This window comes from Pinus tabuliformis, chromosome 1_2, assembly GCF_031772625.1.
Source record: "Pinus tabuliformis cultivar Carrire ecotype Pingquan chromosome 1_2, CPIR1, whole genome shotgun sequence".
Lineage (NCBI taxonomy): Eukaryota > Viridiplantae > Streptophyta > Pinopsida > Pinales > Pinaceae > Pinus > Pinus tabuliformis.
The window spans coordinates 424,497,161-424,519,084 of record NC_142298.1 but is presented as its reverse complement, the minus strand read 5'-3'; the positions used below and the strand labels follow the sequence as shown (position 1 = coordinate 424,519,084).

Here is a 21,924-nt window from a genome sequence, read left to right as displayed (position 1 = left end):
AGTTAGCTCACCAAAATATATCCAACTTTAAAATTATAAACGATTTAACAAAATAAGAATTTGAAAATATAAATTGTTTGTTTACCTGGCTCATCTGCTTCCCTTGCACTCCTTGCTAGGTTCTTGCCAAAGGTACCTACGGCTCTGCTAAAACAAGTGATCTATCGGTGTATCTCCAGTTGATCACTCTCCTTAGGGAGAATGCGCTCAAGGCACTCAATCAATCCATCTCTAACCTCCCTAGTCAAAGCTTCTACCTCCAGATCTTTATAATGATACCTTGGGTTCAAAAAAACCCAGTTGCATGTATAGGGCAATGGAGTTGATTGTTCCATCTTTGACCAATGATTTCCCAAATGGGCCCATACTTAGCTACTCTATCCTTCTATGTTGTTTTTATTTCCTCCTCTGCTTGATCCATAGCCTCATAAATGAAGCCCATAGCCAATCTTTCCCCATCCACCAACCGAAACACCTTAACAAGTGGCTGAACAACCTTCACAATCTTTGCTACCTTTTTCCAAAATATTTCTTCATTAACGTTCTTTCTCACATCTTTGCCATCCTATTTGCGAGCCCATTGACATTCATTCCATTCATCACTAGAAAACACCCCTTGCAAGTTTCTATGTTGGGAAAGCATAGATTGCAATGTCAAAAAATGAGTTGCAAATCTAGTGATGGCAGGCCTAACAATATTCTTGCCCCATGTGTGTTTTCTCATCAGGTTCAAAATTATGAGTGATTGTAGATATATTTTGTTATGCTTTTGGCATTCTCTACAATGTTCTTGATCCAATCTATTTTATCAATATCCTCAAGCATGAGGTCTATGCAATGTGCAGCACATGGGGTCCAAAAGATGGTTTTGTGTTTTTCTTTTAACAGTTTACCAACAAAACGTAGTTAGAGGCATTATCTGTGATGATTTGAACAACATTAGCCACCCCCACCTCTTCAACAACCTCATCCAAAAGCTAAAACAACAAGTGTGCATCTTTCACCCTATCAGATGCATCAATTGATTTTAAAAACATGGTTCCCTATGGGAAAAAGATAAGAAAGTTTATGATGGTACAGTTCCTTTGATCAGTCCATCCATCTGACATGATGGTACATCTTGTTTTTTCCCATGATCTTTTGAAAGCTTTCAAATATTCATCAATGGACAAAACCTCTTTTTGCAAAAGAGATCCCCTTAACTCGAGCAGAGTAGGACCTTTGAAGCCCTTTCCAGCAACAAATATGGCATCAAACATAGGTTCATAATATGGTGAACGAGAAGCATAGAAGTGGATAACATCATCATACCACCATGTAGCTATGTAATAACAGGCAAATTCTCTCAATTCTTTCTTCCAATGGTCATCTAAAGTGGGTTGCATTTGACCTCTATTAGCTTGAGGACCATGTGCACTATCAGAGGGAGAGAGTGTGTGAAATAACTTTTGATATCACCCTCCTTTTAAATTTTACCCTTAAACTTTTCTTGAATAGACTTCAAAGAGGGAGGAACATAGCGAAAGGGGTTGGATGCATCAGCGCAACGGATAGATGAAGAGCCCTCATAATCAAAATTGGGATTGGCATCCATCATGTGTTTTATACTCCTCATCCTCCCAATTTCAGACTCTATTTCTTTTTGCCTAGCTTTTTCTTCCTTAAGCTTCTCAAATTTTTCTAGAAACTCCTTTCTAATATCCCCAATATGTTCTGTTGGTGCTGCACATGGAACAATTTGGCCTCTAATACCAGCGAAGTGTTGTTTCTGCCTATGAATGCCCCGTCCACCTCCCTTAATTTTTATATGACAAAATTTGCAATGCATTTGATTAACAATCATCTCAGCATATGCCTAGGCAACACCTTTCATTCTAGGAGCCATTTTCTGATATTTGGACTTGGAAATGAAAGGAAAAAAAATCTGAAAATGAAAAGAAAAAAAAAAACAACTCTTCACTATTCATTTCTTTTACAAAAATTACTCTTTTCAATTTCCAGATTTGCCAACAAACAAACAAACAAAAAAACTCTAGGCTCTAGCCTCCTCAATGTTGCACCATTGACTACCCAAGAAGCTCCTCACTGTTGCTCCAATGATTGCCCAAGAGACTCCTCACTACTGCTCCAAAAACCAACTCCACAACTCTTCACAAACTCCTCACAAATGCTCACACAAATGCAATGAGATAGTTGTGAGGAAATGTGAGGGGGTTGGGTAACTTTTATAGGCTTGGGAGAGGTTAGATGGACTTGCAAAAAAACCTAAAACCAAAAAAAAACCTAATTTGTAGTTTTCTTTCCCTCCCTTATTCGCCACAGACTGGGTTTGACTGGCTCGGTCGAGCTATGTCAGACTCGGTCGAGTCGGCCGGTCTGTTACCAAACCCGCTGAGTCGGTGACCGACTCGGCCGATTCGATAACAAACCGGCCTTTGGCCCGGTTTTTGTACTGAGCCGGCCCGGGCAAGGATCTGCCTCGGTTGGCTCTGCCAATTCCGAATCGGTTCGGTCGTTTTTTAAAACATTGGTTATAAATACTAGGCAGGAATTCCCTTTCATAAGAAGTCACGACCTTTCATAGAGACATGTCCTTTCATGTCTCTCGTCCATATTAACTCCCCTAAATGATTACATTGTGCATAATCCAAATTCAACCTTATAAGTCTGGCTATATCTGTAAAAATAGAAAACGAACTACATTTGCCTCTCATATGCATCAAACTCATTATCATCTACTCAAGAAAAATAAAACAAGACCCATGTTCAGTATCAGATTATGGAATTAAAAAGTGATTTCAGATATAGAATGTCGCAAAAGAGAAGTCCAAGCCAGGAGTTTCAGGGAATCAAGATCCACATCCCACTCTTTATGGGGCCCATTTTTATATTTTGCACCCCAACAAGACACAAGGCAAAGGCTCTAATGCACAAAGACAAATACTCCACCCTCTACAATCACAAACTATTGCACTTCACAAAGTGAATAAAACCATAAGCAGTATACTTCATTTCTACCAATGAAATGCTTTCCATTTGTGGAAGAAGACACATGGTGAATGCTTGCAAATGTACACAATTTCCCCTCACAAATACACCACCGAATGAGGTTCATGCTCATCCTCCCATCCATGGCTAAAATGTTTGAAAATCCATCCCAGTGTTGTGGGGGTGCACCCCCCCCCCCGCTACCAATCCACGCTCCGGGCGGGAGCGACTCAGGAGCGGGTCGGGAGCGAGCTCCCTAAAAAAAATTTCGCTCCCTGCCTTTTTAGGAGCGTTTTGCCTTTTTTGCAATTTTTTTTTTGTAGTAATGTTCGAAATGCATTTTTTTTTAAAGAAACAAATCATTTTTGAGTGGGGCAACTTCATGATCAGGTCTATGGCCCTAGTATTGATATGCTATTCATGGTAATGTTAAATTCTTAAAGTAAAAGGATTCTCCTTAATCTTCATTTTCATCTTTTTACTTAAATTTTTAACATTACCATGAAATGACTCAGGATATTTGAGAGTGGTTCCGGCTTCATTGAATTTCATATGGAAAAAGTAGAATTTTCCATTGAATTTTGTCATGTATTAGGGTATGGAACTCGTATTTAATCAAGAGCACCAATCCCTCTATGTACCTTGATGTTAGTGACATTGGTTGCCAAACTCCTCTATCATGACCCTCCTAAAAATGTACGCATCACTCAAACAAAATCTTGACTTGACATGCTATGCTTTTTCTATCTTATGTTAATGCTTAGAGGGTGATATTAATGACAAAGATCCCTATACAGATACAAAAGTAATGACAAAGATACCTTTGGATATTAATGCTTAGAGGGTGATATTAATGACAAAGATCCTGATTTTCCAACAAGACTAAAAAATTAGACATTTCTCATGGTGGCAAGAGGCCCAAGCATAAGAAATAGATAATAGGTTTACTTCTCTTTTCTAGTTTCTAGTAGTTTTTATAACTATTGACTCTTTCATATTTATTATGATATTTTTTTAAACAATATATGACAATTTAAGCATGAAGTTGGCAATTATAACTCATTAGTAATGAATTATGAATATGATGCTTCATGAAAGTTGAAAGTCGTTTCATTTCATTTCATGTTAGATATTATTTGTTGTAATGGTTACACTTAGCTTACAAATACAACTTTGGTGATCAATGATGATAAATGTTATATATTGAATTTTGAAAGCTTGAAACTTTAAGATTGATGAATCATAAGACTCAATATGTTGTATGTTACTATGTTACTAACTTGTGGACGTGGTTGATGAAGATTATAACTTCTAGATGATTGTTGTTATATGGTTCAATCTATTTTTTTTATTCTTTTTATATCTAATTCATTAATCTACATGTTTTTGTTGACATATATGTAGCAAAATATAAAAAAAAATATAATATATATATATATATATATATATATAAAGCTTCGGGATTTGCTCCCAAACCGGGAGCTTCTGAAAATGTCGCTCCCGCTCCCCGCTTTCGCTCCCGCTCCCAAGTAACACTGATCCATCCATTATAGTAGCAAAAACAGTAAATTCCTCCTCCATTTCGGCCTACAACACTGTGCTGAAAATAGCTCTATGTTCTCCAAAGTTTTTTCGAGCTTTTCTAGCTGTCAATTGTTCCAACTTTTTTCAGGTTTGAGTTTATCCTTGCTAAGGTTTGCCATATTTTTCCAGGTTTTGTTAATTTCCCGAGTTGATGACCCTCATTGACTTTTTGTCAATAAGTGGTACAATCTCTTATAGAAAATAACACCAATAGTGTGTAAAAGGATAGATATAATAACATAATGGATGATTTCACAAGGAACATGTGACCATATATTTATACACACTAACTAGTCATGAGTGTGAAAGTGTACAACACTTGGCACTTTTAATAATAATAATAATAATATATTTATGTATGTTACATTGGCTTCCCCTTAAGAGAAACTTTTTCCTCAATGCTTTGGCAAGAATGATGTTGTCAAAAAACTTCATCTTTCCATCAAGCATCTTCTTTGGTAAGTTCCTCCATTTGACGAGATACTTCATTACTATTCTAGATTGGAGGTTCTTTCTTCTTCTTGTCGAAAAACTTCATCATTCAATGAATCATCTTCTTTGGGTAAGATTTTCCATTTGAAAAGATGGTTATTAGTCTAGATTGGAGGTCTGTTATGGGGTGGTTGGGAAACCTTTTGACTTCAGAATTTTATATGGACCATAAAACTTGGGAGAGAATGTTTAATAAATATAAATACAAAAATATCAATAAATTATAAATAATAATTAGTGAAGGGACACATCCTAATAAAAGGGCATGACTTTAATCAAAGGCATTTATATGAGGCCCTCATTTGTTATCCAATCATAACATTTCTCATACATGTATTCAACATATTTTTATTTTATCATAAAATGATCTTTTTGTATTCTACATATTTTGGATATTTAGTTGGTGAGACAGATTGGTTGTCACATTTGGTAACAGAGCCACATCTGATCTCAGCAATGCCCACTAGACCTTTCATCAAGAAAAAATTCTTGTTTCCCTTAGCAATACAACTGTGGACTTTTTGACCACATAATTTTTCAAAGATTCTCTGATTTTGGCCCCTGACCTTTTACAATCGAATATCTGGTTGAAGAAAAATCTGTTTGCAGAATTTATTGAAAAAATAAATAAATAAATAACGAAGGAGCGCAAGAGCAAAGTGCATCAACTGTCATCATTTTACATCCATAATACCATCCCCTGTAACTGTATCAACTGCAGCCGCCCAAATCCGTTGTACCACAATTGCCACCCAACATTGTATCAACTATCACTGCCGTACCTATCATAGATCATCTGCTCTCCATACATTTGATTATGCCACACATTTATTTAATTAAACTGACATGCAATTATTGAGGGCTGTAAAAATCAATACAAATTTCTAGCAATATAATTAAATTTCTATCACCATACAATCTGTCGTACAAAACACGAAATCCCTACTTCGTACAGTCCGTCACATACAAAATGGTTTTTTTATCGCACCCTGTCATCCAGATGAATTTGCATAGGTACCCATCCAACCATCTGTACAGTCACAGTTAAGGAAATACGTGATATGTCATACCATCTGCACCATTTCATTCAGTCATAATTGAATTCCATACTATCATGTACATACATCGTAGAATTACAACTGAATTAATGTTCGTACCGTGACATTAATTAAATTGCAGAATACTCATTGTTCTTACCCTATTGATACTGCCATTTAATTCCATTCATACAGTGTGTGGAATTTATAATATTTAACACTATTTCATTGATACCACAGCCACCAACTGCTGATTTCTGTATGTAAAAGAAAGTCTGTCGTCATTTTGGAAGAATAAGGGTGCAATTCTATTTAACTAAAAGTTTAAGAGGTAAATAAAAAGGGCAATTAAAACCTCTTATTTTACTCCTGAAGTTTCAACTCACAGGAAAGTTAAAAGTCGAATCAAGGGATGTAAATCGTGATTTTAGAAAAGAACAAAAACTTTATATCTATATCTATATATATATATATATATATATATATATATATATATATTATCAACAGATATAAAAGGACATCTATGAAATATTTCTAAATTTCAATTAAAAAGAGCCTAGAGGTATTATAAAATGTTGAAGTAAATACATAATTAGATGTTGGAGTATTAATGATGGGGAATCCAAGACTACTTACTAATATAAATTCAGTGAACAGCAAGGCAACACCAGGGCATGGCCTTCTTGGTCTTTGATTTCCTTCAAAAAGACCCACATTTTTCTGACAACCATGTTCGAAATGCCTGTTTGACCTTTATGAAACACTTCATCAAAATGAAAAAGGTAAAATATATAGATTCAGCTACTCTCAACAACACTAATTTGGAGCTCTCTATAGATATAGCTTGAGAGGTGGCTTCTGACAAAGCTAACCATTGCCCTGCACTCCTTGACAAGTTGAGCAATCTAAGTCATTTGAATATATATTTGTTGGAGAGAAAGACTCAAGACGTGGACTATATATAGAATCAAAAATTTGTAGCAGAACATGTTCACCATCACCGTTCTTGCAACCTTGTAAAAACAGGTTCAGACAACTTGCACCAGCAATGGGGTCCAATTTTCTCAATAGTGTCCATCAAAGCTTTGTAATAACCATTGTATTCGTCTCATATAACGATCAGTATCTAACAAAAATAAGAATAGCGTCATTTGATGGAGCAATGCACCATTTGGTGCAGCAGTGAGTCACTAAGGGCCTAGGCAGTGTCTATATGACAATCAGAAAGAATGAAAGCGTAGATCCCTTCAAGCCAGATTTTACATTCACTCATCACCTCTCAACAAGATTCTTATCCTTTGAAAGTTAGCTAAAGCTAAACTTCTCATAATAGGGACTTTTGTATAATATGTTGTTCCACTACGGTAAGCGAACAGCACTAAATGGAATCCCACACATATAAGTACCGCTAGAAACCCTTCTATCAACTTCTAAAAAAATTGAAAGAATAATTTTGTTTATAGAGACCAAACGCTAAATGAAAGGGCTATGATAAATTGGATGAAGATGTGTGCATACTTTCACCAAATTAAATTATCCAAGTACACTATTAATTAATGCTATTCCTTGATAACGTCAATATGCTTTGTTCATATCTGTTATTTCAACCACACGCAACAGTTTTTGATTTGTCCTATTTTTTTTATAAAATGACAATCATCACACTTTTGATTGTTAAAATTTCCATACAATGAGGATGTAACATTTATAACTCTAAGCCAATCTATGATCTCGTCAGGGCACTAGCTTGAATCTTTGGACAATAAAACATTAGCAGACAGATTATAATTCGTTAACTCCCAGAAAAAAATCAATTCAAAACAATGCCCATTACAGTTATAGTAACAAGCATCCAGATCATGCTACGTAATGATAAGAATGGAAGATAAAGACATATGTGACTAAGACAAATGCACCTGAATATGATCACCACGAGGATGTTTGCGAGCTCCCTTTTCTGGAACATTTACAACCTGCAATTGCAAATTAAGTTAAATTGCAATCCTTTACAAGTCACAATCCTTCGAAATGGCATTTCTATACCAACTGATATTTATTTCAAATATGTATTCCAATACAGACAACTCTCCACACAGAAATTCTATTCTACAAACACCAGTGCAACGTAGCAGATAGATAGAGACTGCGAAAGACTCCATCCAAACTAGAGATGGACTATATTTTATTAAACAGAATATGGCATACGAAGAAGCATTATCCAAATAAGAAAATGAACTATGGTCTATCTCAATTAATCCATGATTAAAACTATGTAACTAAACATTTTGAAGGCACATCATTTGAAAGAGTCAGAACAATTTATTTAATAATCTAGAAAAATAGATATGAACACATGAATGCTTGATTAAAGTTGACTAGGTATAGACTGGAGCTTAGCTGATTCACAACAGCAAGGCAGGCTACACAACTCTTAATATACAATCACATGTTTCCCCAATAAGAAAAATCTACGAGGACTTACAACCTCATAGTCAAAACTGAGGACTTGCCTGAAAAAAATATAACGACCATATGAACAAGCGTATTCTTTCAAATTTCTATGTTTCCAATATTATCTTAAAAGTTTGATAGATTAAATCCCTGTTGCAATTATTCAACTTAACTGAGCCAAAACCATTGCAAAATCACAATTATTCTAAAAAGATGTAGATTGAATTTAATAACATGAAGCCAACAACATGAATTTTAAATTTCTGATACAATCAGTCTTACGAATTTTGTCCTGTACTAAAACTGTCTATTGAAAAAGGTACCAAGGAGGTGTTTCCTAGTGCTTTTCTACCTTAGCCTAGGGCAACATGTGAACCCATTTTTTTTAGTGTGACTTTGTAGTATTCCTAATGGAAAATTAACAGTAATACCAAACAATATGCAAGGAACAGCAAAATAGATCAAGAATCACAACCCAATGTAAAGCACCATAGACCCCAGCAAAAGATTCTGAGCCATTTTATTAATACACTAGAAGAGGGTACATAAAATGAGTTGAAATGATAGAACCTGGGATTGCTATGCAAGCTGAGAAAAACCCAGAAAAGATAGCCCAATCCCAAATGTGGAAGTGTCCCCGGAGTGACCTACACACTACCTAGAAATAATTTGCAGCGGGCTATTGGCTGGAATGCTGATCTGTGGGCTGAACACTCCTCGGAATGCCCTGAAAATTTAGCCTCGGACTCCTCCCACAAAACCACAAAAACCCAGAAATAATTTGGGCTGAATCTAAATGATGAAGAAGCCCTCCAAAGCAGGTGTAAATGGCTCTCTGGCTAGATATACGCCCTACTGGAATTCTGCCCTGTATACCGCTCAGAAAAATTTTAAAATTCAGCTATGGCCTCTTGTTGGAAATTGTACCAAGGAGAAAACTTACTAGGCATTTATCCATTTTAGCCTAGTGAACATATTAATTACTTTTGTCTTGGTGACATTTATGAGTTATATTAATATCATGGGTGGAAAACATCCTTAGAAGTGTTGTACCATGTACTTTTCCTAATATTAAAGTCACTTGTACTTTATAAAATGACTTTATGTGTAACGTACATAGTGTGTTTTTCTAATATTAAAGTGAGTCGAAAAATCACTTTATGAGAAAAATAGAAAAATGTACTAGGAGACGCTTAAGTGATGGGGCCAATGTGTGAGAGGGGTCATTTGGGAGAATTGATCTCAACCACACATCTTGAGATTTGGAGATTAAATCTCAACCATAGGATCCTAGGTTTAGGGATTCAATCTTTTCCAAGGAGATAAAAAAGAAAAAGGGATCTCATTCTTCACTTCACACTTGAGAAGACATAAAAGGAGAAATTTCATGGAGGAGAAATAGCAGCAGAGAAAGGAGGGCTCGAATTTCTAGGAGGGAGTTGTACTTGCAGCACAATTTTCAAGGGGGCACAAAAATCTAGAAGAGAGGCTACACAAATTTCGAGGAGAACAGTGCAGAAATCAAAGAGGCACGAAAATCAAAGAGCAGACCAGCACAAATTTCAAGGAGGAACAGCGGTGGTTTGACCAGAAATTCAAGGCACGAATTTCAGGGCTATGGCCTACAGGTAGCATGATTTTCGAGACAGGTTTCAAGAGTTGTTTGGCACAAATTTCAAGGGGGTACAATCAGCCTTTTGCACAGAAAACAAGGCAGACTTTAGTGTTGTTTTCGAGGCAGATTCTGGGCACAATTTTCAAGGACTTGGGTAGAGATAATTTGCTAAAATTCTCGGCATGTAAATTTTGTGGAAATCTGAAATTTCAGTGGGCACGAATTTCCAGAATTTGCATTTAAGCCTATAGCAGAAAAACGGAGATAAGTACAGTGAATTTTTGTACTTATTTTATAATTTCTTAAGTAATAAAATCCCCCTGTGAAGACCGATTTTCCCCAAGAGGTTGTGGGGTTTTTCCAGGGTCAATTTTGTTAGAAAATGTAACTATGTTCGGTCTTCAATAATGTACTTGAGTCATTATGTAATGTACTTGTCAAAATAATAAAGAAATGAATTTTTATTACTATTGTTGTGACTTATTAAAGCATGGGTTTCATGCTTGGGTCACCTTGTTTTAGGTCAAAGTCCCCATTGAGGATTCTAGGATTTATTCTGTGTCTATAGAGTTATTGTACATTTAAGGAGACACTTTTTGGGCTTTTGAATCATGTAAAAAGGTTAAGTATTGAGTCAAATATGAATTATGTAACCTCCACACCATCTCGGCCTAAGAGAAGATCAAGTCGGCCTAAGGACCCTATTCAACCCCACAAGAAGCCTATAAAAGGAAGGTCATCAAATTCATTTGGTGCATCATTCTCTCACAAGTTCGAATTCTCTTGTAGCTAGGAAGAAGTGCGAAAATCTCTTGTTGGGCAGAAGTGCGAAGTCCTCTTGTACCTGGGAAAAGGTGTGAAATCTGTTGTCGGGAAGCCGAAATTTTGGTGTCTCTCTCTCTGTTTCGTGTCCTAGATTGGGCGATCAAAGTCTTCCAAGTTTCAATGTTGTCGGAAGCTGCCAATTGCCATATGTTGTTGCATAGTCGAAGTTGTTGGAAAGAGGTCAAAATTTTGAGAGGTTGACTTGGTGTGGAGGGAAGGTTTGGTCTTGGTCTAGGGTGAAGAGTCTCAAAGAATACTATTGAAAGGAAGAATTATTTTGACTAGGTTTTCCCCTCGAGGAGAGTTTTGCCCTGGCATGTGCCTACATCTGGTGTCTATTGTTTTTATGTGTTGCTACTTTTGGTAATTGCTTGATGAACTAAAGAAAGAAGATATAAAGAATTGTAATAATAAGAAACATCACAAGTAATTATCAAGATCAAAAAAACTTTATTGCCTTTCTGATTTTCTAACAAACTTGACCAAAAATAAGTGTCTCGTATGAGTGAATGCTCGCCAAAATTGTGTTAATTTTCAGTTGATAGGAAAGTGAAAAATAGTAAAAGTACTCTTATAATATCATGCATACTAAAATTTACATTAGCATGATAAAACATGTGGGTTGGGCCTAAAGAAACACATGCGAACTTGTAATCTGGATTAAGGGTGCAAATCATAAATTTTCTACATCTCTCCTCCAAATACCCACAGAAACCCAGAAAAATATCGAGTTAATTCCCGCTGACTTGGAAGCCCCCAAAAAGTGTGAATTGCCCAAATTGGCTAGCTTTTTACACTACAAGGAAATCTTTGCTACATGAAACCCAAAAACCTCGCTAAAATACCTCTGAGGCTCCTACAAAATTATCCTCTAGAAATGACTCCTTCCTTCAGTCACTAACTCCCCCAATCTCTACTTCCTCCAACTCCTGCGCAATCATAGTCCAATGGCCTTTGCGCAGAGCCAGATATAGATAAACTCAATCCAAAATATCTCCTCAATCTCTGCCTTGCAAAATGCCACCAAACTCCAGCTCCAATGAGGAAAAATCTCACCTGGCTCTTGACAGACCTCCAGTCCTAGAAAGTAGTGCATCAGTCCTAGGTCCTTCATCTCGAATTCGGAAATAAACTCCCTCTTGCATTGATGAATGAGAGGGTCGTCACCTATTAGAAAGAGATCATCCACATAAAGGACCAAAGTGAGAGGCTTGTCATTTTCAACCTTGAAGTATAGGTTCAGGTCAACATCGTTCCTTGTAAATCCCTGCTTCATAAGATAGCTATCAATCCTCTCATACCAAGTCCTGGGGGCTTGCTTCAACCCATAGAGAGCTTTCTTCAACTTGCATACAAGTGTCTTACGATCTTGAACTTCGAACCCCTCGAATTGTTCCACATAGACTTCCTCCTTAAGCGAACCATTCAAGAAGGCAGTTTTGACATCCATCTAGTGTAGGCTGCATCATTGCAAGGCAACAAGGGCTATAATCAAATGAATGGTGGTATGTGCAAATATCTCATTGTAGTCTACTGATTCCTTTAAGAGAAGCCTCGAGCAACAAATTTGGCCATGAACTTTTCAGCACTTCCATCAACTCCATGTTTGATCTTGTAGAGCCAATTTGAAGTGACCACTACCTTGTCCTTGGGTCTAGGAACCACATCCCAGACATCATTCTTCATGATTGACTCATATTCCTCGTTCATCGCAACCTTCCAAACTTGGTGTTTCACAACTTCTTCGAAAGTACATGGCTTAGATTATACAACTGTACGCATGGCAACTAAGTGTTGAAGAATCTAGGGCAAGCATAGTTAAGATGATTCTTCGATACATGATAACAATTTTTGAAGTGTTAATGCAATCTTTATCTTAGCTTGATGTTTACTTCATTATTAGCATGTGTAAGTTAACTTCATCAAACTGCTATCAAAACAAAAGAGAATAACACAAATATTTGGCTTTCTGCCCTCTTGGAGAGGAAAACCCGCACGAAAATTCTTCTTATAGAGATTCCAATTGACAAATACCAAGGCCATGACCCTTGACACAATCTGCCTCTCCAAGACCAAGCCATCAATCCTCTTCCTCGAGCACTGCTGAGATCATCATCTTGTTGCTCCTTCAGAGGTCATCACCATCGTGATCATTATCACTACTGCAACACCATGATCTTCATCACTGCTACAACCTCATTGTTGTAACATAAAGGCCTTCACAATAGTATCACCAGGATCATTTGCTAATACATCTCTTGTTGTACTGAGATCCTCTGAGACAATGATATCATTGATATACATATATGATCATGATATATAATTACTGTGATTTCAATTAAGTCCGGATCAAGACTATGATCCTTGTCACTGTTCTTCGAAGCATGTTGAGACTGCCTTATACAAGATCTGAATATTGTGATGACTTAGTCTCCTTCTCTATGTATGCCGAGGATCTCTTCACTGAACCCTTATTTCATTATCATGGCAAGACTGTAATATATATATATAGAAGAGACAACATTTGACATACTCTTCATTGAGCCGAGAGAGTAGATCTATCACTGTTGTTCAACAACTAGTCTGTTATAGGAGTGCCACCGAGATCTTGATGCCAAGATTGCTCCTTGTTATGCCGATATTGCCATGTCGAGAATGTCTAGACTTCATGCCACCTCATCCAAGATCTTCTCTGCTTCTTCTATTTGAGTTTCTGCACCTGCAATTGAGGATATATTTAGCCCCAATACTTGCCTCATAGTTGTGTCATTATTGCTCCATATATGTGAGGTCTTGACTGCACCTAAACCCCAACCGAGGTGCAGTCAAGCCCTAACTGCGGCTCTGCTCCTCCATACGAAATTTCAGAGCAATCCAAAATTTTCCTTGATGTTTTTCGCTGACCCTAGATGGGTATTTATAGTGGTTATGTCCATACATTGGAGCCGACGTGTACTTATGAACCGACATGTCCTTTTTCAAGCCGACGTGACATCCATTTATATATTTAATTCATTTTGGAGCCGACATAAGATTTCTTTGTTGTTTTGCTTGTAGATTTCAGTGAGCTTGCTTCTGAGGCATTGATCTTGGTCTTGGAGGGTTGTTACACAACTTTGAAGACTTGTACATATTTGCATGAACTCATAAAGAGTTTCTACACACATGACATGACTCTTTGACATTTAAATAAATCCTAAAGACATTAAGAAGAAGTCTTTTACCTAGAGACACTTCTTGCTCATCAAACCCATGTAGCAAGATTACAAAAATAAATTATTTCCTTTTATTACATCAAATATAAAGATCATGTCATTATGAAGACCAAACCTAGTTACACTTTCTTCAACACTAAGTACCCTTGGCACATGTCTAGCGTTTTGCTTTCACGAAATGTCCCCCTTGGTGCAATATGTTTCTCAACATCTTCAAGAGTATCATTGAGCCACAAAGGTCTTTTTCTTGAAGTAGAGGGTTCACTAGGAGGTGGATCAATGGGATTCATCAAACCTTCAACATCGAGCATCGGGTCATCAGTCGGAGGTTCATCTTGCTTTCCTGCATGATCGTCATTGTCTTTCCTAGGGCTAGGAAGATCTCGGACTTTCCTAAGGGTAGAATCTTCATCGAAAGTGACATCATGACTTATTTCCAATTATCCTTGACAAATAACATAAATTCTATATGCCTTTGAACTTTCACTGTAGCCCACGAATGTTCCTTTCTTCCCAGATGCATCTAGTTTGTTTCTTTTCTCTTTCAGGACATGAAAATATAAGAGACAACTAAAAATTCTAAAATAAGAAACATCAGGTTTCTTACCGGTGAAAACTTCTTCGGGTGTCTTGAAGTCCAATGCTTGATGTGGGAATCTATTTTGAACATACACTGCGGTGTTGGCAACTTCTCCCATAAGAACATTGGAAGACCTTGATCATGAAGCATAGCACGGGTGGATTCTATGATAATACGACTCTTCCTTTGGGCAACACCATTTTGTTCAAGAGTATATGCAGTAGTGGTTTCCCTCTTAATGTCAGCTTCTCTACAATAGTCTTTAAATTCATTTGACTCATATTCGGTCCCATTATCAGTGCTCAATATTTTGATCTTTATCCCTGTTTGATTCTCATCCAAGGCTTTGAAAGAGCGGAACCATTTGAACACTTCATCCTTCTTTTTTAAGAAATAGATCCATGTTTTGCGAGAGAAGTCATCCACAAAAATAGCATAGTACAAATATCCACCCAAAGATGTCACGGGCAACATACCTGATAGATCAGAATGGACCAATTGAAGAATATTGGTAGTTTGAGTTTCACTTGAGGGGAATGGTTCCCTTGTATGTTTTCCAGCTTCACATCCCTAACAAACACATTCATGATTGAATTCGGGCATACCTGTGACCATCTTCCTTACATCAGGTAAGGCTTTGAAATGAAGGTGAGCAAATCTCTGGTGCCATAATTCGGATTGAAGAGATGTATCACAAGTCATTGCTCCCAACAAACTTCCTCCAACCTGATAGAGACCTTCAACCCTGAATCCAAGAGTGAATGCATCCCTTGGGTTCCTTTGCCAAACACAAACCTTCCCATCAATGAATGTCACCTTAAAACCTTTATCTTCCATCGCAAAAATAGAAACCAAGTTCTTTTTTAGATCAGGTACATATAACACGTCTTGTAAATGAAGACTTTGACTTTGATTTAAGTGAAGAGTAACAATCCCAATTCCTTTCACGGAATAAGTGGCATTATCCCCAAGTATAATCTCCATATTCGTCTTCTTTTCAACCAAGTTTGAGAGGGCCTCCTTGTACCCAGTGAAGTGCCTTGAGGCACCACTCTCAATCAACCAATGGTCCAATGTATCCAAAGGAGATGCGATGGTGAGCGCAGAAATAAGATAAAATTATTTTTGCTTTACAACATTAACTTCTTCATACTTGGAGTTTCTCGACTTCTTGGGAGGACGACCATTTCCATTTCGAGCAGTAGGAGCATTCCTCTTTCCTTTGTGATTGAACCTATTGTTCCTTTGATTGCCATTGCCTTTGTAGTTGTTGTTATTCTTATCATCAACTCTTGGAGTATCCTTCTTGTGAGGACACTCTTTAGCGAAGTGGCCAAACCCGTTACAATTGAAACATCTTCTTTTTCTTCCTTCTTTGAATCTCGGCTTGAACCCTTGTCCTTGATTCCTTGGACCAGCATTGTTATTCCTCTTAGCATGAGCGGAGAAGGCGGTAGGATTGCTTCCATTTGAGGGCTTGTCTCTTTCCATCATCCTTATTTCTTCTTGAGTGCATCTAGCCAATAATTCATCAAATCCCAGATCCTGTCATTGTTGAGGATGGTAGTGTTAAACACATCCCATTCTCTTGTAACGCCTCCAAGTGCAATAGGAGTGAGCTCCCTGTCACCAAAAACTTCTCCAATAGATAGGAGATCATTCTTGATTTCGATAATCCTAATGAAGTAAGATTGAATGGACTCTCATCTATCCATCTTGATGTCTTTCAACTTGCTCTTGAGAAAGAGAACTTTATTTGCATTATTTACTTTGAACATCCCAACCAGTTTTTCATACATCTCCTTAGATGTTTCCAAATCAGAAATATACCAAAGGCTTGTGAATAGAATCAACAATAATTTTCTTAGCTTTAACCTCACCTTTCTTGTACATTGTTTGTGCAGCAACAGATGCATTTGAAGGAGGCCCCACTACTCTTCCTTTGACATAGTCCATGGCATCATTTTCTTCCAATGTCAAATCTAGAGTCATCTTCCATGCATGATAGTCGGATTTGTCCTTAAGCTTGTCCTCGAATTTGAAGAAAGATGTAGTCATCATTGGGACTAGTTCCAAGTCCTTGTCCAACAGCTTCTCTTAGTGATTGCTTTGCTACACTCTTACTTGGGTTTTTTCTTCACTTGACCTCTAATAGCATGCTAATTTTAGATAACAGTGGTATGTTCATGCTTTAGCACAATTTACTTCAATGTTCCTTATCAACCCAATGACAATTTCCAATTATATCCAGTAGCAATCACATTAACTCAAACACATTGACAGTAAACGCAGATAGAACATAAAAACATGTGCAGAAGACAAGCCAAGACAAGAGGACACAAAATTTAGTGGATGCCAAGGAAAAACCTCAATGTGGGGAAACCCTTTAATCAAATCTTCTTATTATTATTCAATAGTTCAACGGAGAGAGTACATAGATCAAATTTACTTTCCCAATACACAATAAAAAAAAGCCCTATCAAAATCAGCAGTCAACTGCAACCCTAACCAGAAAGTCAACACTAGTCAAATGAGCAACAAAAACTTCCTCCAAGCAGCTCAATCAACAGCATCCCAATTCGGCCTTCAAGAAAGGTCAAGGTCAACCCAAAACAGTCCACCCAGCCTCAGTCAAACTTCAATCAATGTTGCGGTCAAACAATCATGCGGTCAACGTAGGTCAAACATCCCCAAATACCTTGGTTTCTGTGCAAGAGAATGCAGCCTCAAGAAATCGAAAATCTACCCAAAAAACACAGTCAAAGATGGTCAAACAACCCCTGGTCAATGTTGGTCTATTCTTTGAAATTTCGGCATGTACATGTCCCTTAAATTTTCGTCCTTCTATGCCACACGTGGGAGAGAGAGAGGTTGCCCAAGTTGTACAAACCAATCAAGAGAAGAGAGAGAAGAATGATGTGTGTGAGTGATGTCCAAATGAGGAGAGAGGTCACTCCTATTTATACAATTCATTGAAGGTGAGGAGACACATCCATTGGGCTTCTTGAGCCTATGTTTCACTGAGGCCGACCTTGACAATTTGTGCACGAGAGAGAATAAATTCAAAATTCCACTTCTACTTGTCAGAATGAGATGATCTTTATATCAAAATTGGACCTCTCGAAAATAGGAATCCAATGCAATAATCCTCTCCATAATGTGAGTTGTCCCAAGTTGGAATTTGGCCCTAGTTTCCAATTTTAACAATACCTCCATACACCCCCGGATATCAAGGTCTAAAACTGAGTCCATAGGCATCAGTCCACATCCTGTCGCGGTCACCATCTCCACTACCAGACTCCATAACCTCGGATGAGAGGACCTCCCCTCCTGATCCTCTCGAAGAGGTCTAACAGGCAAACCTCCCCAAGTTCCAGTGGCAGTGTCACTAAGGTGTTGTTGTTATGTGACCTTTGTGCCCCACATATCCGCAGAAAATCTTCATTCCTATCCAACGCTTTGTCTGATGGCATGTCGATGCCACCTCCTCCGATCAATCCCTGGCAAAGTATGTCGATCACCCTGCGACCCAATGTCTGACCCACATGCTAAGACAGCTCACAGAGTGTATACTCCCCTATCGACCTAGCGGGTCACTAGTATTGCTCAGAACTCCGATGGAAACCCATGGGTGTGTGGGTGTTAGTTTTTTTGTAGCATCGGATGGTGTTCTAGTCTCAAGACTTTGTGGAGAGGTTGAAACTTAAAACACAGTTCTCCAAAACCTGGAAATCGTTTCTAGAAATTCCACCTAGAGATAGCTCAATTAAATTAATTGACGATAATTAAAAATTTCGTAAGTCTAACTTATGAAAAATAGTTAAATAATAGCGATTAATTGAGAATGGTGAGAATTCTCTAAAAACTCGCACGGATCGACTTGGAGATGATCTCAGCAATCGATTAAATTTAATCTTCGTCGTTGGAGTCCCAACTGGAAATTATAAGAAGAGGTCAATGGGTAGATAAAGAACACACCAGTTCAGATACTCAATGATCTGGGCAGTTCAATTTTCTAGTGCAAGTAATTCAGCAGTAGAAATTGAGTCAATGATTGAATAGCAGGTGGCAGAGGGGTAGCATAACAGTATTCTGGAGGAGTTTCCAGTTCCATAGACACAGAAAGAGGAGGCCAAAATTATTCTCCAAGAGGTTGCACAGAGCCTTAATATAGGCAGTTTGATTTGGTTGAAGGGAAGGTTGTTTTTAGTTCTAGAGGCCAAAAAGATCTTCCTGAGTGTCGGAGAGCTAAGTTACCGGAAACGGCACCCTTGCAGGCAGAAACGCCGTTTTCCGTATCAGAAACGTATGACGCCCAGAAACGCCGGAAAAACGGCCGAAAAACGTTTTTTAAGATTTGGAAACGTATCAGAAAAATTTTTGCCGTTTTTCAGGCGTTTTTATGGAGAACACGTCCCGTTTTAAAAATCCTGATACGTTTCAGAGAAATTGAATACGTATTTCGAAATTTCCAATACGCATCTGCAAAATCGAATACGTATCAGAGAAATTTAAATACGTTTTTGAAAAATCGAATGCGTATCAGGGAAATTCAATACGTTTTTAGCTGTTTTTCGTGGCCGCCGGGAACGGATTTAATAACAAGAGCCGACGGTCTAAATTCAATTGGCGGGCTTTCCAAATTCGTTCACGGTTCACCCTATTAATATCTTACCTAACCTATTATACTTACTACCCTAAACGACGAGTTCTACAGCTACTTCTAACTTCTGATTCCTGTGAGTGATTGCGGCCGCTGAGCAGTGAGCGTTGAGAGTTTTAAGTTTTAACAGGCTTCTGAGTTTCACTGTCTGGAGTAGTCGACTGGTTCCTGCCGGCATCGAACAAGCCTCGGCCCTCAAGGTACACGATGCTGCACGCACGTAATTAGTCTTTGATAATTGATTCTTATTGCGTATAGAGGAACTCGGCCTTGTTCCATAGTAATATAATACTTCGAAGTTCGCACTGTTTAGTAATTGTTGGTTGGTTTCCCTCGTCATGGTGAACTGTGCGACTGCTTTTTTGGTCACTTTCCAAGACTTTCCCCACCCTTCTTTGAAAAATATTTTTCTCATTCCGTCAGATTTTTAATTTTTTTATTGTAATTATAACTAAAGGGAGAAATATGAAATATCATTCACATGGTAGCTACCTTAGAACTTTTTAAGTTTTTTGGCTACAATAGTTTGGTTTGTCAATAAATCCGGATGCCTACCTTTGATTTGTCACAGAGATGATGCCTACGGCCCTACCTTTGAATCTATTCTCATGTGAATTCCATCATGAAAATCTCATTATTCTGCTGAAAATTAGCATTCCCTTCGCTCATCAACCGTCGGTTAAGCACTGGGAAACTATACGCAGTCACAGAATTGACTTTGTCTTCAATTAGTGACAGCACCCAGATATCATTTGCCAAGTCCCAACTCTGTCCAACATTTGACATCAGCCATCTGTGAGATAGGGTCCCTCTGCTTGTGCTTTGCCTTTGTGTAAACCACATGCTACATTGCTACAGCTTGATTACCTCCTTAGATTGGATCACTGGCATAGGGAACAAGCTTGAATGTGTGTGGATCACTAGCTACAGTGATCCCCTTTGGTCTGTGCAAATCAAAAACAGCAATACACAATGTTTACCTACAGCCTTACAACCACAAGGGTATGCACTTTGGCATTTACCTACAACCATCAACACATAAAAATGAAAATATAGTTATACATTGAAAATGTCTACTTATGGTGAGAAGTCATGTCAATGCGTGTTTAATTCATGCTCCTGCATTGGATGTGTTATTATCGTGTGTTGATTGGTTGGTATAACACAAATAGGCTTTGATTTGTCAAAGAGATATCATTACCTTCAGGCTTCAGGCTTCCATGCTCAAACTAGTTCTTTTTTTTCTTTAAATTTGAATGTCAGAGATGAGGCTTGATATGGTTTGTATTTCTACAAACTTCAAATTTGGATACCTTCAGGCTTCGAAGCAGATATGATACAATACAGTCCATAGTGCCTTAAGGCTTAGGGACTTCGCATATAGTGTCACAGACTCACATGAGATTTGTATAAACCTCAAACTCAAAGAATATTGAGTGCAAACTTCTGCCTTATTATCCACTTAAGCAAGGGTTGGCAGAGATCACTTATAACTTTTGTTTTCATAAATTCATCCTTTAATAGTCCTTATTCTTCTTCGTCTTGGATATAATATGAAGTGCTTCATATTTATAAACTAGGAGAAGTGTGACAGAACTCGATCCAGCCTTCCAAAAAACAGAGATATAAAGCCATATGTATTATTCCCACAAAAACATAGTGTCTCTATGCAATTAAGTTGCAATTCATGGCTCCACAAAATTTTAGTGCCTTTGTCTTCTTGATTGAGTCTTTGAGATGTGTGTTCAATGATCAATCAGCTCTTTGTAAGTTTGTAGTCCTTCAATCTAGCTTCATACTCATAGGATTCATATCCACATGTAGAAAATTTGAATCACAGAGATGGCTTCATTTGAGAATCTGAACCCTTATCACTGTGATAGCATCATAGCACCAAACTTATTAAGTCTGAATTTGAAACATTTACTGTGATATATCACCGAAGTTCTGCCTTCTTGATCTTCACTGTAACAGTGTAATCCGCTTTCTATCTCAGAAAATTATGCAGAGAATATCCCTGTGATGATTCTACTAATAATGTGCAGTTTAGACTCTAGAGCATGTTTAAAGTTTTAAACTTTACAGTCTTCTAATGATTGCATTGTTCTGAACCTAATATTCTGTTACCTGTATAAATAATGACTGTTCTGAACCTAATATTCTGTATAAAATATTAAAATTTAAATGTTTATTTTATGTATCATTTGTACTTTTGCAATGTCTAAAATTAAAATTGGAATTTACCAGCAATGTCCAGACTCCAGACTCCAATAGGCCATGGAGCTGGCTGTACAGTGTAGGTCCTAGGAACTAGGAAGCCACCTTCAATTAATTATTACACAGTGTAACTGTAAACAGAACACCCAGTGTTTCCCCAACAGTGGCTGTTGTTCTAAGAACAGTGTTCTAACTTTCTAAGTTCTAACTTCTAACTTCTTGCTTCAAAGTTCAATGTTCGCTGTCATTATGAAACA

The 21,924-nt window shown here is 37.6% G+C and overlaps 1 protein-coding gene across 1 annotated transcript in view; it reads right to left on the bottom strand.

The window, feature by feature from the left end:
* The window catches only part of LOC149206157 (CLP protease regulatory subunit CLPX1, mitochondrial-like), a 273,918-nt gene that overhangs the window by 86,771 nt on the left and 165,223 nt on the right, over positions 1-21,924 (bottom strand). The window contains exon 8 of the mRNA XM_089395327.1: positions 8,018-8,074. Within this exon, the coding sequence (XP_089251453.1) occupies positions 8,018-8,074 (57 nt within the window). The remainder of the gene's footprint in view (positions 1-8,017; positions 8,075-21,924) is intronic.